This window comes from Theropithecus gelada, chromosome 19 (genome assembly GCF_003255815.1).
Source record: "Theropithecus gelada isolate Dixy chromosome 19, Tgel_1.0, whole genome shotgun sequence".
In the NCBI taxonomy this organism is placed as follows: domain Eukaryota; kingdom Metazoa; phylum Chordata; class Mammalia; order Primates; family Cercopithecidae; genus Theropithecus; species Theropithecus gelada.
In genome coordinates, this window is record NC_037687.1 from 3,599,712 (window position 1) to 3,614,350 (window position 14,639).

Genomic DNA, 14,639 nt, shown 5'->3' on the forward strand with positions numbered 1-14,639 from the left:
AGGCTGGAGTGCAGGGTGCAATCTTGGCTCACTGCAACCTCCGCCTCCCGGGTTCAAGCAATTCTCCTGTCTCAGCCTCCCGAGTAGCTGGGATTACAAGTGTGCACCATCACACCCAGCTAATTTTTGTATTTTTAGTAGAGATGGGGTTTCACCATGTTGCCCAGGCTGGTCTCAAACTCCTGACCTCAGGTGATCCACCTGCCTTGGCCCCCAGAGTGCTAGGATTACAGGTGTGAGGCATGGTGCCCGGCCGGGTTGAAAATTCTATGGAGGAAGATACACCAAGGAGAGAGGGAAAAGGTGGTCTGTTGTGGTCAGGAGGGGGTTACAGTTCTAAATGGGGTGATCAGTGGTGACTTCATCAAGGGGGTCACGTTTGAGTTAAGTCCTTGAAGGAGGGTGAGGGATATGGGGAAGGCGCTCCGTGCAGAGGGCACGGCTGGTGCAAAGGCCCTGAGGCAGGACTGCGCCTGGCATGTTGGTGTTGGAGGGACAGTGAGGAGGCCCGAGTGGCTGGAGCAGAGTGAGCTCCCTCTACCCTGCAGGCCTGGCTCGATCCTCTCCAGGGAACTGAGCCAGACCTTCCAGAGGGAGAGGGACCAAGAACTTGCTTTCTCTCTGCACCTGCTACTGTTCAGTTCACTTCAACCAGGTCTCTCCCCCTTGGCACTGCTGACATTCACAGCCGGATTGTTCTCCGGGGTGGGGCCGTCCTGGGCACTGCAGGGTGCTGAACAGCGTCCCTGGCCTCCACCCACTCCATATCAGGAGCTCCCTCAAGTCATGACAACCACATGTGTCCCCAGACATCGCCCAGTGTCCCCAGGGCGAAGCAGAATTGCCCCTGTTTGAGAGCCACTGACTTAGACCCATTTTGCAGATGAAAAACTGAGTACGGGCCAGGCGCCGTAACTCACGCCTATAATCGCAACACTTTGAGAGGCCGAGGTGGGTGGATCACCTGAGGTTGGGAGTTTGAGACCAGCCTGGCCAACATGGCGAACCCCGTCTCTACTAAAAATAGAAAAATTAGCCCGGCATGGTGACGGGCACCTGTAATCCCAGCTACTCAGGAGACTGAGGCAGGAGATTCACTTGAACTTGGCAGGCAGAGACTGCAGTGAGCAGAGATTGTGCCACTGCACCCCAGCCTGGGCAACAGAGTGAGACTATGCCTCAAAAAAAACAAGGCCGGGCACAGTGGCTCACGCCTGTCATCCCAGCACTTTGGGAGGCCGAGGTGGGTGGATCACTTGAGGCCAGGAGTTAAAGACCAGTCTGGCCAATGTGGTGAAACCCCATCTCTATTAAAAATACAAAAGTTAGCCGGGCGTGGTGGTGCACCCCTGTAATCCCAGCTACTTGGGAGGCTGAGGCAGGAGAATCGCTTGAACCTGGGAGGTGGAGCTTGCAGTGAGCTGAGATTGTGCCACTGCACTCCAGCTTGGGTGACAGAGTGAGACTCCGTCTCAAAAAACAAACAAAAAAACCTGAGGCCCTGAGAGAGGTAGTAACTTGTCACAGGCTCCAACCACAGGCCTGTCAGAGCTTGACTCCTCATCCTGGGGCTGGGGACCCCCAAGTGCTCGGATGAGCCTGTGTGACCTCACACCCGTCTTCCCCGTTCCCCTTGACCAGGTGGCCGACATGGAGGAGCTGACCATCTGGGAACAGCACACGGCCACACTGTCCAAGGTGAGACCTCCCTCGCCCTGTCTGGGTGCCGGGGGACATGGTGGCTTCGGCCCAGCTCAATAGAGGGGAGATGCTTTACTCTGCGGGAAACAGCAGCTCTTCCTCCCCCTTATCCTCTCTCAGGACCCTCGCCGGGGCTTTGGCATTGCGATCTCTGGAGGCCGAGACCGGCCCGGTGGATCCGTGGTTGTGTCTGACGTGGTACCCGGAGGGCCGGCGGAGGGCAGGCTACAGTGAGTATCCAGGCAGCTGGGTTCTGTCAGGGGGAGGGCACATCGAGAGGAGAAACCAGGCCGGGTACGGTGGCTCACGCCTGTCATCCCAGCACTTTGGGAGGCTGAGGTGGGTGGATCATCTGAGGTGAGGAGTTTGACACCAGCCTGGCCAACATGGTGAAACCCTGTCTCTACTAAAATTACAAAAATCAGCCCTGAGTGGTGGCGCGCGCCTGTAATCCCAGCTACTCGGGAGGCTGAGCTGGGAGAATCGCTTGAACCTGGGAGGTGGAGGTTGCAGTGAGCCGAGATCACGCCACTGCACACCAGCCTGGGCAACAGAGGGAGACTGTGTCTCAAAAAAAAAAAAAAAAGAATAAGAAAGAAAGCAAGGCAGGCAGGGTGCAGAGGCTCACGCCTGTAATCCCAGCACTTCAGGAGGCCAAGGCGAGTGGATCATGAGGTCAGGAGTTCAACACCAGCCTGGCCAAGATGGTGAAACCCTGTCTCTACTAAAAATACAAAAAATTAGCTGGGTGTGGTGGCATGCACCTGTAATCCCAGCTACTCCAGAGGCTGAGGCAGAGAATTTCTTAAACCTGAATGGGCGGAGGTTGCAGTGAGCTGAGGTCGTGCCGCTGCACTCCAGCCTGGGTGACAGAGCGAGACTCCGTCAAAAAAAAAAAAAAAGAAAGCAAGGTGAAACCTTTGTAAGCCAAAGCAAGGAGACTGGAAAGTGCCTGGCACCTTCTAGCTCTGTCAACACAGGGCTCGGAGTTGGCAGTAGGACAGTGTCAGAGACTTGAGCCTCACTTCCCTAAGGTACTTCCGGGTTCTTCACGGCAGTTCCTGGGGTCATAGTGGCCCCAGGGCCCTTTTGGAACATAAAGTCCTGGAAACCATCTTTTTTTTTTTTTTTTGGCAGGAGGGAAGGAGACCCAGTGTCCTGAGTCTTTAAGGGTTTGAAGCTTCTTGGAATTGTGTTGATAAAATGGTTCTGGGCCCCAAGTGGCTGACAGGTGATATGGCTCAGCCCAGCCCAGAATTAGGGACCACCAGGTTCAGAGAGAAAGAGCTAGAGAGAAAATATGAAATACAGACAGGGAGAGAGGGAAAGAAAAGCAGGAAGTGGGGATTTGTGGTGGAGGAAGCGAGGAGCAAGAAGATGCCAGGTGTGTGTAGTTGTAGCTTCCAGGCCCGGCATGGTGGCTCAGGCCTGTAATCCCAGCACTTTGGGAGGCTGAGGCGGGTGGATCATGAGGGCAGGAGATCGACACCATCCTGGTTAACATGGTGAAACCCCATCTCTACAAAAAAATACAAAAATTGGCTGGGCACGGTGGCTCACGCCTGTAATTCCAGCACTTTGGGAGGCCGAGGCGGGCGGATCACAAGGTCAGGAGATCGAGACCACGGTGAAACCCCATCTCTACTAAAAATACAAAAAAAACCACATTAGCCAGGCGTGGTGGTGGGCGCCTGTAGTCCCAGCTACTCAGGAGGCTGAGGCGGGAGAATGGCGTGATCCCAGGAGGCGGAGCTTGTAGTGAGCCGAGATCGCGCCACTGCACTCCAGCCAGGGGGACAGAGCAAAACTCCGTCTCAAAAAAAAAAATACAAAAAATTAGCCGGGCGTGGTGGCGGGCCCCTGTAGTCCCAGCTTCTTGGGAGGCTGAGGCAGGAGAATGGTGTGAACCCGGGAACCAGAGCTTGCAGTGAGCCGAGATTGCGCCACAGCACTCCAGCCTGGGCGACAGAGCAAGACTCTGTCTCAAAAATAAAATAAAATAAAATAATATTAAATTAAATTAAAAAAACTAAAAAGTACAAAACTTAGCCAGGCGTGGTGGCGGGCACCTGTAGTTCCAGCTACTAGGAAGGCTGAGGCAGGAGGATCATTTGAAATGAGGAGGTGGAGGTTGCAGTGAATTGAGATCGTGCTACTGCAATCCAGCCTGGGCAACAGAGTGAGACCCTGTCTCAAAAAAAAAAAAAAAAAAAAAAATGTTGCTTCCACCCTATGATTATAGTAGGTTCTACAATTGGCCCCATTTTACAGATGAGAAAACGGAGGCCCAGAAGGATGAATGTCTTTGTGAACCTAGGGACGCCAATGAATTAGAACCAGGCCTTGTAGACCTGGAGGTTCCAGAGACACCCCCTCCTCAGTGAGGGCTTGTTACGAGGGTCTCCCCTGCAAAGCCTCCTCCGTAAGACCCACCCACCTCTCTCAGGACAGGTGACCACATCGTTATGGTGAACGGGGTCTCCATGGAAAATGCCACCTCCACGTTTGTCATTCAGACACTCAAGACCTGCGCCAAGATGGCCAACATTGTGAGTAGGCAGCCCCTGGCATGGCCGGCGTCTCTGACCCCAGCCTGGGTCCTGCCGCTGTAGAGGTTGTAAGCTTCAGAGAGCAACAAGTCATCTTCTCATCTTACACTTTGGACATTGAGGTCCAGAGAGAGACTGGTGTCCCCCAGGGTCACCTGGGGGCTGAGCAGAGCCTCCCCCAGCCCTTCCTGTAGCTGAGCCCTCCTGTCCCTTCCTCTAACAGACAGTGAAACGTCCCCGGAGGATCCAGCTGCCCACCACCACCAAGGCCAGCCCCTCCGGCCCAGGGCGCCAGGACTCGGACGAGGACGATGGGCCACACCGGGTGGAGGAGGTGGACCAGGGCCAGGGCTATGATGGTGACTCATCCAGTGGCTCCGGCCGCTCCTGGGACGAGCGCTCCCGCCGGCAGAGGCCTGGTCGCCGGGGCCGGGCCAGCAGCCATGGGCGTAGGAGCCCGGGTGGTGACTCTGAGGCCAACGGGTTGGCCCTGGTGTCTGGCTTTAAGCGGCTGCCGCGGCAAGACGTGCAGATGAAGCCCGTGAAGTCGGTTCTGGTAAAGAGGAGAGACAGCGAAGGTGAGGCGGGAGGTCAGGCACGATCAGAACTGGACACAGGGCACTGTGGTCGGGTGGGCGACGGTTTCAGGCCCTCCTCCTGCCTCAGCCTTCCTAGTGACTGGGACTACAGGCACTCGCCACCATGCCTGGCTCATTTTTGTATTTTTAGAAGAGACAGAGTTTCACCATGTTGGCCAGGTTGGTTTCGAACTCCTGACCTCAGGTGATCTCCTGCCTTGGCCTCCCATAGTGCTGGTATTGCAGGCGTGAGCCACCGTGTCCGGCCTGGAGGCTACAACTACACCTGGCATCTTCTTGCTCCTCACTCCCCCCACCACAAATCCCTACTTTTTCCCTTTTCTGTCCCTTTCTCCCTGTCTTTCATATATTCTGTCTAGCTCTTTCTCTCTGAACCTGGTGGTCCCTAATTCTGGGCTGGGTTAAGCCATATCACCTGTCAGCCACTTGAGGCCCAGAACCATTTTATCACCATGTCCCCTCCCCGATCCCCAGAACCGCTGCTTAGGCCACCTCACTTAGCAAAAGGGACTCAGCATGTGGGATGGAGTGAAGGACCCTGAGCTCGGAGGTGATCCTGGATGATCTGGGGGGCCCAATATCACCACAGGGTCCTTATAAGAAGAGGCCTGGCTGAGTGTGGTGGCTCAAGCCTGTAATCCTAGCACTTTGGGAGGCCAAGGCAGGCGGATCACTTGAGGCCAGGAGTTTGAGACCAGCCTAACCAATATGGTGGAACCCTGTTCCTACTAAAAATACAAAAATTGGCCAGGCGTGGTGGCGTGCACCTGTAATCCCAGCTACCTGGGAGGCTGAGGAATGAGAATTGCTTAAACCCGGGAGGCGGAGGTTGCAGTGAACCGAGATTTCGCCACTGCACTCCAGCCCAGGTGATAACAGTGAGACTCATTCTCGAAAAAAATTAAAAAATAAAAAATAGGCCGGGCGTGGTGGCTCAAGCCTGTAATCCCAGCACTTTGGGAGGCCGAGACGGGCAGATCACGAGGTCAGGAGATCGAGACCGTCCTGGCTAACCAGGTGAAACCCCGTCTCTACTAAAAAATACAAAAATTAGCCGGGCGAAGTGGCGGGCGCCTGTAGTCCCAGCTACTCGGGAGGCTGAGGCAGGAGAATGGTGTAAACCCGGGAGGTGGAGCTTGCAGTGAGCTCAGATCCGGCCACTGCACTCCAGCCTGGGTGACAGAGCGAGACTCCGTCTCAAAAAAAAAATAAAATAAAATAAAAAATAAAAATGGAAACAATTATGATGTCAGGAGCAATATCATACCCTTAGCCTGGGCATGGCAACATCACGAGCGGCAGGTGACGTGGTGTCCCCGCCCTCTGGAGATGTCATTGACACTTTCAGATCTTAGATCCCACAGGCGACATCGCCGTTCTCATTATGATGCCATCAAAGTGTTAGGAAGGGAGGGCCCACACCTGGACTCTGTCCTTGCAACAGGAGAATGCCCCCAGGCACCCGTTTCCAGAGTCCTGCCTCAGTTTCCCTCCTCCCCCCTTACAGAGTTCGGTGTCAAGCTGGGCAGTCAGATCTTCATCAAGCACATTACAGATTCGGGCCTGGCTGCCCGGCACGGTGGGCTGCATGAAGGAGATCTCATTCTACAGGTGAGGCCGGGCTGCTTATCCTATGGGCAGGGAGACCAAGGCAGGGTGGGGACGGGCAGTGCCACTGAGTCATACAGCAACGACAGCAGAGCTGGGCCCCAAACCATTTACCTTCAGTGTTGTTGCTCATATCTCAAAGGTTGCAGATGGCCACGCATAAAACCACCTTTCCTGGCCAGGCGTGGTGGCTTACGCCTGTAATTGCAGCACTTTGGGAAGCCATGGCGGGCGGATCATGAGGTCAGGAGATGGAGATCATCCTGGCTAACACGGGGGTCAGGAGATCGAGATCATCCTCGCTAACAGAGATCATCCTGGCTAACACGGTGAAACCCCGTCTCTACTAAAAAAAATATAAAAAAATTAGCCGGGCACAATGGCGGGTGCCTGTAGTCTCAGCTACTTGGGAGGCTGAGCGCCACTGCACTCCAGCCTGGGAGACAGAGCGAGACTCCATCTCAAAAAAAAAACAAACAAAAAAACCACCCTTCTCTCCAGCTACTGCTAATCCATGGCCAAATGTCGGTTTCTAGTATCCTCATGGAGTTGTCTGTTTCTAATACCCTCTAGCTTTGATGTGCATCAGAGAATCATGTGGGCAGCTGATTCCTGGACCTACCCTAGATGGCTGGATGCTAATGACCCAGTCACCATGTTTGGGGGAGCTGCCCTGCCCTAAAGGATGGTTTCTTTCTGGATTCTTCCCCTGAAAATCTGTTTCTAGTGACTCCTAGTGTTTGATTTCCAAACTGCTTTCAGCTGGTTATTTTCAGTGTCTTTAAAAAGTTATCTGTTTCTTTTCTATTTTTTTTTTTGAGACAGAGTCTTGCTCTGTTGCCCAGGCTGGAGTGCAGTGGCACAATCTCGGCTCACTGCAACCTCCGCCTCCCAGGTTCAAGTGATCCTCCTGCCTCAGCCTCCCGAGTAGCTGGGATTACAGGTGCCCACCATCACACCCAGCTAATGTTTGTATTTTTAGTAAACACGGGGTTTCACCATGTTGGCCAGGCTGGTCTCGAACTCCTGACCTCAGGCAATCCACCCATCTCGGCCTCCCAAGGTGTTGGGATTACAGGCGTGAGCCACCGCTTCTGGCTAAGTTATCTGTTTCTAGTGACCTGAGCAACTGTGTTTCTAGTGTACTGCAGCAGACACCAGAAATAGAGAACTTGGTGGGGGTTACTAGAAATTTACAATCCCAGAGCCAGGCCTGGTGGCTCACGCCTATAATCCCAGCACTTTGGGAGGCCGAGGCAGGAGGATCTCTTGAGCCCAGGAATTCAAGACCAGCCTGGGCAACAGAGTGAGACCCCATCTCTACAAAAAAGAAAATTAGTGGTGCCACACACCTGTGGTCCCAGCTACTTGGAGGCTGAGGTGGGAGGATCACCTGAGCCTGGGAAGTTAAGGCTACAGTGATCTTGAGCTGTGATGATGCCACTGCACTCCAGCCTGGGCGACAGAGCAAGACCCTGTCTCAAAAATAAATAAATAAATAAATAAATAAATAAATAAATAAAATGCCAGGTGTGGTGGCTTATGCCTGTAATCCCAGTACTGTAGGAGGCTGAGATAGGAGGACTGCTTGAGCCCAGAAGTTTGAGACCAACCTGGGCAACATAGCAAGATGGCCATCTCTATTTAAAAAAAAAAAAAAAAAAGGTGGCCGGGCGCGATGGCTCACGCCTGTAATCCCAACACTTTGGGAGGCCGAGACGGGCGGATCACAAAGTCAGGAGATTGAGACCATCCTGGCTAACACGGTGAAACCCCGTCTCTACTAAAAATACAAAAAATTAGCCGGGCGTGGTGGTGCATGCCTGTATTCCCAGCTACTCGGGAGTCTGAGGCAGGAGAATGGCGTGAACCCAGGAGGCGGAGCTTGCAGTGAGCTGAGATCCGCCCACCGCACTCCAGCCTGGGCGACAGGGCGAGACTCCGTCTCAAAAAAAAAAAAAAAAAAAAATGGTAAAAAAAACAAAACTAAATTAGAAGAAACCAACAATCCCCAGGGTTAATGAAAATAAACCTGCCAAGGGAAAATGTTAGAAGTGGGTTTTTGGGGCTACTGGAGATGACATTAAGTTCTTTCTTTCTTTTTTTTTGAGATGGAGTTTTGCTCTTGTTACCCTGGCTGGAGTGCAATGGCGCGATCTCGGCCGCCCTCCCAAAGTGCTGGGATTACAGGCATGAGGCACCGCACCCGGCTGACATTAAGTTCTTTCTAGGAATTGTGTGTTTCTAATCTACCTCCAGATGACTTTTCCTTCCTTTCTTTTTTTCTTTCTTTTTTCTTTCCTTTTTGATATGGAGTGTTTCTCTGTCACCCAGGCTGGAGTGCAGTGGTGGGATCTTGGCTCACTGCAACCTCTGCCTCCCGGGTTAAAGTGATTCTCCTGTCTCAGTCTCCTGAGTAGCTGGGACCACAGGCGCCCACCACCACGCCCGGCTAATTTTTGTATTTTTAGTAGAGACAGGGTTTCACCACGTTGGCCAGGCTGGTCTCGAACTCCTGACCTCAAGTGATCCGTCTGCCTCTGCCTCCCAAAGTGCTGGCATTACAGGCGTGAGCCACCGCACCCAGCCCTAGATGTCTGCTTCTAGTTATGTCCCAGAAGATTGGGTATTTCTAGTATCTTTTAAGTATCTGATACTCCTTCTCCTCCAATTAGAGTTGTTTATAATGTCACCCTCACATCTGTTCCTAGTATCCCCTGAGAAATTTCCACTTTTGGTAAGAAAGGAGAGTCAACCTGTTTCTCATTTTCTCCAGTGTCTCCCACCCCTGGATGTTCTAAGGAACATTTTCTGTTTCTAGAATTTGGTGATCAGTTCTTGGTGTGGTCTCCACTCACAGCAGGAATCCAATTCTAACGTTTTCCTTAGGGTGTGTCTGTTTTTAGCAACCCCTGGGGGAATTGTCTGTTTCTAGTTCCCCCACCAAACTGTTTCTACTGTCTCCCGTCTCTCATTAACTCACTTCCTCTCTTTCATTCCTGGTCCCTTTCAGATCAACGGGGTGTCCAGCCAGAACCTGTCACTGAGTGACACCCGGCGACTGATCGAGAAGTCGGAAGGGAAGCTAAGCCTGCTGGTGCTGAGAGATCGCGGGCAGTTCCTGGTGAACATGCCACCTGCCGTCAGTGACAGCGACAGCTCGCCGTTGGAGGGTGAGGACGCAGAGGATAGGCCCTGGGAGGGGGTTGAATGGACGGCAGGGAAGGCGGGAAGCCCCAGGCAGGGCCAAGGACAAACCAGTGAGCCTGGTCCCTAGAGGCTCAGAGAGTGGCAGGAACTTGCCGAAGGCCACACAGAAAGTCAGGAGTACAGGGGGGCGATCTTGGCTCACTGCAAACTCCGCCTCCTGGGTTCAAGTGATTCTCATGCCTCAGCCTCCTGGGTAGCTGGGATTATAGGCGTGAGCCACCGTGCCCACCTCCAGAGCTGAATATTCTAACTGAGCTTCTGACTTTGGTCTAGGGCCCTTTGTTTAGAGGGGTCTTGATATGCCCCTCTGTAAAATGGGTCCAGTCTGGAAGGCGTGACCATGGCTGATGAGATGTCCTCTCCCCCTGCAGACATCTCGGACCTCACCTCGGAGCTATCGCAGGCACCACCATCCCACATCCCGCCACCACCCCGGCATGCTCAGCGGAGCTCCGAGGCCAGCCAGACCGACTCTCCCGTGTAAGTATCACCCGTCAGAATAGTCGATGGGAGGGAGAGGGGAATGCGGGCGTAGCTTTCCAACTGGGGGTAACCTTGAGGATGCAGTCCTGTATTTCTAGCACCTGCCTCAAAACACCTCTAGCCTCTACCCATTACCCAGTTCCAAAGCCATGTCCACATTTGTAGGTGTTGGTTACAGCAGCACCCCACTTCTTAGTATCAAACTCTGCCTTAGGCTGGGAGCGGTGGCTCACGCCTGTAATTTCAGCACTTTGGGAAGCCGAGGAAGGTCGATCATCTGAGGACAGGAGTTCGAGACCAGCCTGGCCCAACATGGTGAAACCCTGTCTCTACTAAAATACCAAAATTAGCCCGGCGTGGTGCCAGGTGCCTGTAATCCCAGCTGCTTGGGAGGCTGAGGCAGGAGAATCGCTTGAACCCAGGAAATGGAGTTTGCAGTGAGCCGACATCATGTCTTTACACTCCAGCCTGGGCGACCACAGCAAAACTCCGTCTCAAAAAAAATTTTTTTTTTCCTCTATTTATTTATTTGTTTTGAGACTGAGTCATGTGAGACTGGCTAATTTTCGTATTTTTGGTAGACATGGGGGCTGTGTTGCCCAGCTATGTTGCCCAGGCTGGTCTTGAACTCCTGGGCTCAAGCATTTGGCCTGTCTCAGACTCCCAAAGTGCTGGGATTACACGTGTGAGCCACCACGCCCAGCCCAGATAAATTAAAATTCTGTTTATTTTGTTTATTTATTTGTTTTTTTGGAGACAAGGTCTCGTTCTGTCGCCCAGGCTGGAGTGCAGTGGCGTGATCTTGGCTCACTGCAACCTCTGCCTCCCGGGTTCAGGCAATTATCCTGCCTTAACCTCCTGCGTAGCTGGGATTACAGACACCCACCATCATGCCTGGCTAATTTTTGTATATATTTTTATATTTTTTTTTTTGAGACGGAGTCTGGCTCTGTCGCCCAGGCTAGAGTGCAGTGGCAGGATCGCAGCTCACTGCAAGCTCCGCCTCCCGGGTTTCCGCCATTCTCCTGCCTCAGCCTCCCGAGTAGCTGGGACTACAGGCGCCCGCCACCGTGCCCGGCTAGTTTTTTGTATTTTTTAAGTAGAGACGGGGTTTCACCGTGTTAGCCAGGATGGTCTCGATCTCCTGACCTCATGATCCGCCCGTCTCGACCTCCCAAAGTGCTGGGATTACAGGCTTGAGCCACCGCGCCCGACCTAATTTTTGTATTTTTGTAGAGACGGGGTTTAACCTTGTTGGCCACCTGACCTCAGGTGATCCACCCGCCTTGACCTCCCAAAATGCTAGGATTACAGGCATGAACCACCGCAACCGGCCTAAAATTCTTTTTAAAATGTCCCCTTGACATCTACCCCTACTTCACTCCCAATGTGTTCCCCACCAGGGAGAGCCCCCGGCTTCGGCGGGAAAGTTCAGTCACTTCCAGAACCATCTCAGAACCAGGTGAGCAACAGGCAGGTGGGTGGTGACTCTGAGCACCCCATCCCTGATACTTCTTTTTTGAGACACAGTCTCCCTCTGTCGCCCAGGCTGGGGTGCAGAGGCGCCATCTCAGCTCACCGAAACCTCCGCCCCTCCAGGTTTAAGCAATTCTCTGCCTCAGCCTCCGGAGTAGCTGGGATTACAGGCGCCCGCCACCACGCCCAGCTAATTTTTTTGTATTTTTAGTAGAGACGGGGTTTCACCATCTTGGCCAGGCTGGTCTTGAAGTCCTGACCTCGTGATCCACCCGCCTTGGCCTCCCAAAGTGCTGGGATTACAGGCATGAGCCACCGCGCCTGGCCAATTCCTGATATTTCTGATCCCCGACAGCAAGGCTGTGCCAGGCAGAGCCCGGGGAGGTTGGCCTGAGCCTAAGTGGTGAGACATGGTTTCCTGAGAAGGACTCGAGGTGGGTGACGGTCCTTCCAGGATGAGGACATAAAGCAAAGGTTTGGAGACTGGACTGGGCCAGTGTGCTGGGGAAAGACTGGCTTTTCCCTTTCAGAGTTGCCCAGGGAAAGCAGCTATGACATCTACAGAGTGCCCAGCAGCCAGAGCATGGAGGATCGCGGGTATGTGCGCCAGAAGAAAGCCCACCCGCTCGAAACTCCTGCATCCCGGGCTGCCTCCCTCATCAGCGCAGTCCTGCCTGCTTGTATCCCTTGTGTTGAGTGGGACAATTAAGTGGGGATTTGAGGGAAACCAAGGCCTGGAGGGGGCGGGGGCTTTCCCAAGGACAATGCTGAGCCCTCCCCCTGTCCGCCCACTCTGGTCTGACCCCCCCTCTACCTCCCCTTGCAGGTATAGCCCCGACACGCGGGTGGTCCGCTTCCTCAAGGGCAAGAGCATCGGGCTGCGGCTGGCCGGGGGCAATGACGTGGGCATCTTCGTGTCCGGGGTGCAGGCGGGCAGCCCGGCTGATGGACAGGGCATCCAGGAGGGAGATCAGATCTTGCAGGTACTACCGGGGCAGCCGGCCAGCCCCACCGGTCATGGGCGTGTCGTGTGCTAGGTCCTGCCCTTGTTTGCTACAACTTGTGGGTCCTCCCCTTGGGTCCACCCTGGGGACTGTTGAGACCCTAGATGTGTATTTCAACATTTTAATATCCCCTTCGCTGTGTCACGATCTGGCTGATGTCACGACCTTATCTTCCAGGTCATGACGTCATTGTCCAGTCACAACCTCCTTGTCTGTGCCTTGACCGTATCCGGGTTCATCTTTTTTGTTCATTTGTTTTTGAGACGGAGTTTTGCTCTTGTTGCCCAGGCTGCAGTGCAGTGGTGCGATCTCGGCTCACCACAACCTCTGCCTGCCAGGTTCAAGCGATTCTTCTGCCTCACCTCCTAAGTAGCTGGGATTACAGGTGCCCACCACCACGCCTGGCTGATTTTTATATTTTTAGTAGAGATGAGTTTTCGCCATATTGGCCAGGCTGGTCTCAAACTCCTGACCTCAGGTGATCCACCTGCCTCAGCTTCCCAAGTAGCTGAGATTACAGGCATAAGCCACTGCGCCTGGCTAACTTTTTTTTTTTTGAGATGGAGTCTTGCTCTGACACCCAGGCTGGAGTGCAGTGGTGTGATCTCGGCTCACTACAACCTCCGCCTCCCGGGTTCAAGGGATCATCCTGCCTCAGCCTCCCAAGTAGCTGGGATTACAGGTGTGCGCCACCATGCCCAGCTAATTTTTGTATTTTTAGTAGAGATGGGGTTTCACCATGTTGGCCGGGCTGGTCTTGAACTCCTGGCCTCAAGTGATCCACCCACCTCAGCCTCCCAAAGTGCTGGGATTACAGGTGTGGGCCACTGTGCCCATCCTGGGTTACAATCTTCTTTTTTTTTTTTTTTTTGAGACAGAGTCTCGCTCTGTTGCCCAGGCCGGAATGCAGTGGCGTGATCTCGGCTCACTGCAAGCTCCGCCTCCCGGGTTCACGCCATTCTCCTGCCTCAGCCTCCTGAGTAGCTGGGACTACAGGCGCCCGCCACCGTGCCCGGCTAATTTTTTGTATTTTTTGTAGAGACGGGGTTTCACCGTGGTCTCAATCTCCTGACCTTGTGATGCACCCCCCTCGGCCTCCCAAAGTGCTGGGATTACAGGCGTGAGCCACCGCGCCCGGCCACAATCTTCTTGTTCATGTCATATGACCTTGTCCATGTGACAACCTTGTTATCAATGTCACAGTCTCCTTGTTATCAACATCAGGACTTTGTCTGGGCCATAACCTCATTGCCTATGTCATGACCTTGTCTGGGTCACAATCCTCTTGTTCCTGACGTGGCTGTGTTGACTGCGTCATGACCGTCTCGTATGTCCTAATCGTGTGGTCAGGTCACGGATCATTCTCGTATGATCTCCATGTCCATGTACAGTCATTTTCTGTGCCACCACCCCCTATGTCTGTGTTGTGACCTTGCTTGGGTCCTGCCTTCATAACAGTGTCATAACTACCTCCAGCCCTTCATCATCCCCCCATCTCTGTCCTTGCCTCATCTCATCCCCAGGCTATCTCCCCTGTCCCTTCCACAAGTTCACTCACCAAGTCGCACCCCCAGTTTGCTCTCATGACCTTGTTTGTGTCTTGACCTTGCAGTGTGAGTTGTGATTCGTGAGGGAGTCACAGCTCCCCACTTTCCATGTCCTCAGCCCACTGGCTGGGTGACAACTTGATGCCAAGTTGCCTGAGGGTCATGGTATTTTTTAGTGTATTTCTACTCAGTTTGCTTGTGGGATTCTAACCTTGACATCCATGTCATGACCCCGAGAGTAGGTGTCTGTGCCCACAGGCTGTGTCTATATATTGCTGTCCCTGTCATGACCCTGAGAGCAGGTGGCTGTGTCTGTATATTGCGTCCCTGTTGTGACTCTGAGAGCAGGTGGCTGTGTCTGTATATTGCTGTCCATGTCACAACCCCGAGAGCAGGTGGCTGTGTCTGTATATTGCTGTCCATGTCACAACCCCGAGAGCAGGTGGCTATGTCTGTGTATTG

The 14,639-nt window shown here is 53.5% G+C and overlaps 1 protein-coding gene across 4 annotated transcripts in view; it reads left to right on the forward strand.

The window, feature by feature from the left end:
* The window catches only part of TJP3 (tight junction protein 3), a 44,851-nt gene that overhangs the window by 16,907 nt on the left and 13,305 nt on the right, over positions 1-14,639 (forward strand). For 2 of the 4 annotated variants that reach the window (XM_025367045.1, XM_025367044.1), the window contains exons 2-11: positions 1,642-1,698; positions 1,822-1,931; positions 4,148-4,250; positions 4,474-4,828; positions 6,357-6,460; positions 9,471-9,630; positions 10,039-10,147; positions 11,554-11,627; positions 12,157-12,223; positions 12,453-12,609. In XM_025367045.1, coding sequence (XP_025222830.1) covers positions 1,651-1,698; positions 1,822-1,931; positions 4,148-4,250; positions 4,474-4,828; positions 6,357-6,460; positions 9,471-9,630; positions 10,039-10,147; positions 11,554-11,627; positions 12,157-12,223; positions 12,453-12,609 — 1,287 coding nt within the window. In that variant the 5' untranslated portion in view covers positions 1,642-1,650. Of the gene's footprint in view, positions 1-1,593; positions 1,699-1,821; positions 1,932-4,147; positions 4,251-4,473; positions 4,829-6,356; positions 6,461-9,470; positions 9,631-10,038; positions 10,148-11,553; positions 11,628-12,156; positions 12,224-12,452; positions 12,610-14,639 lie in introns of those variants that run through there. The other 2 variants (XM_025367043.1, XM_025367046.1) reach the window with 2 other exon arrangements.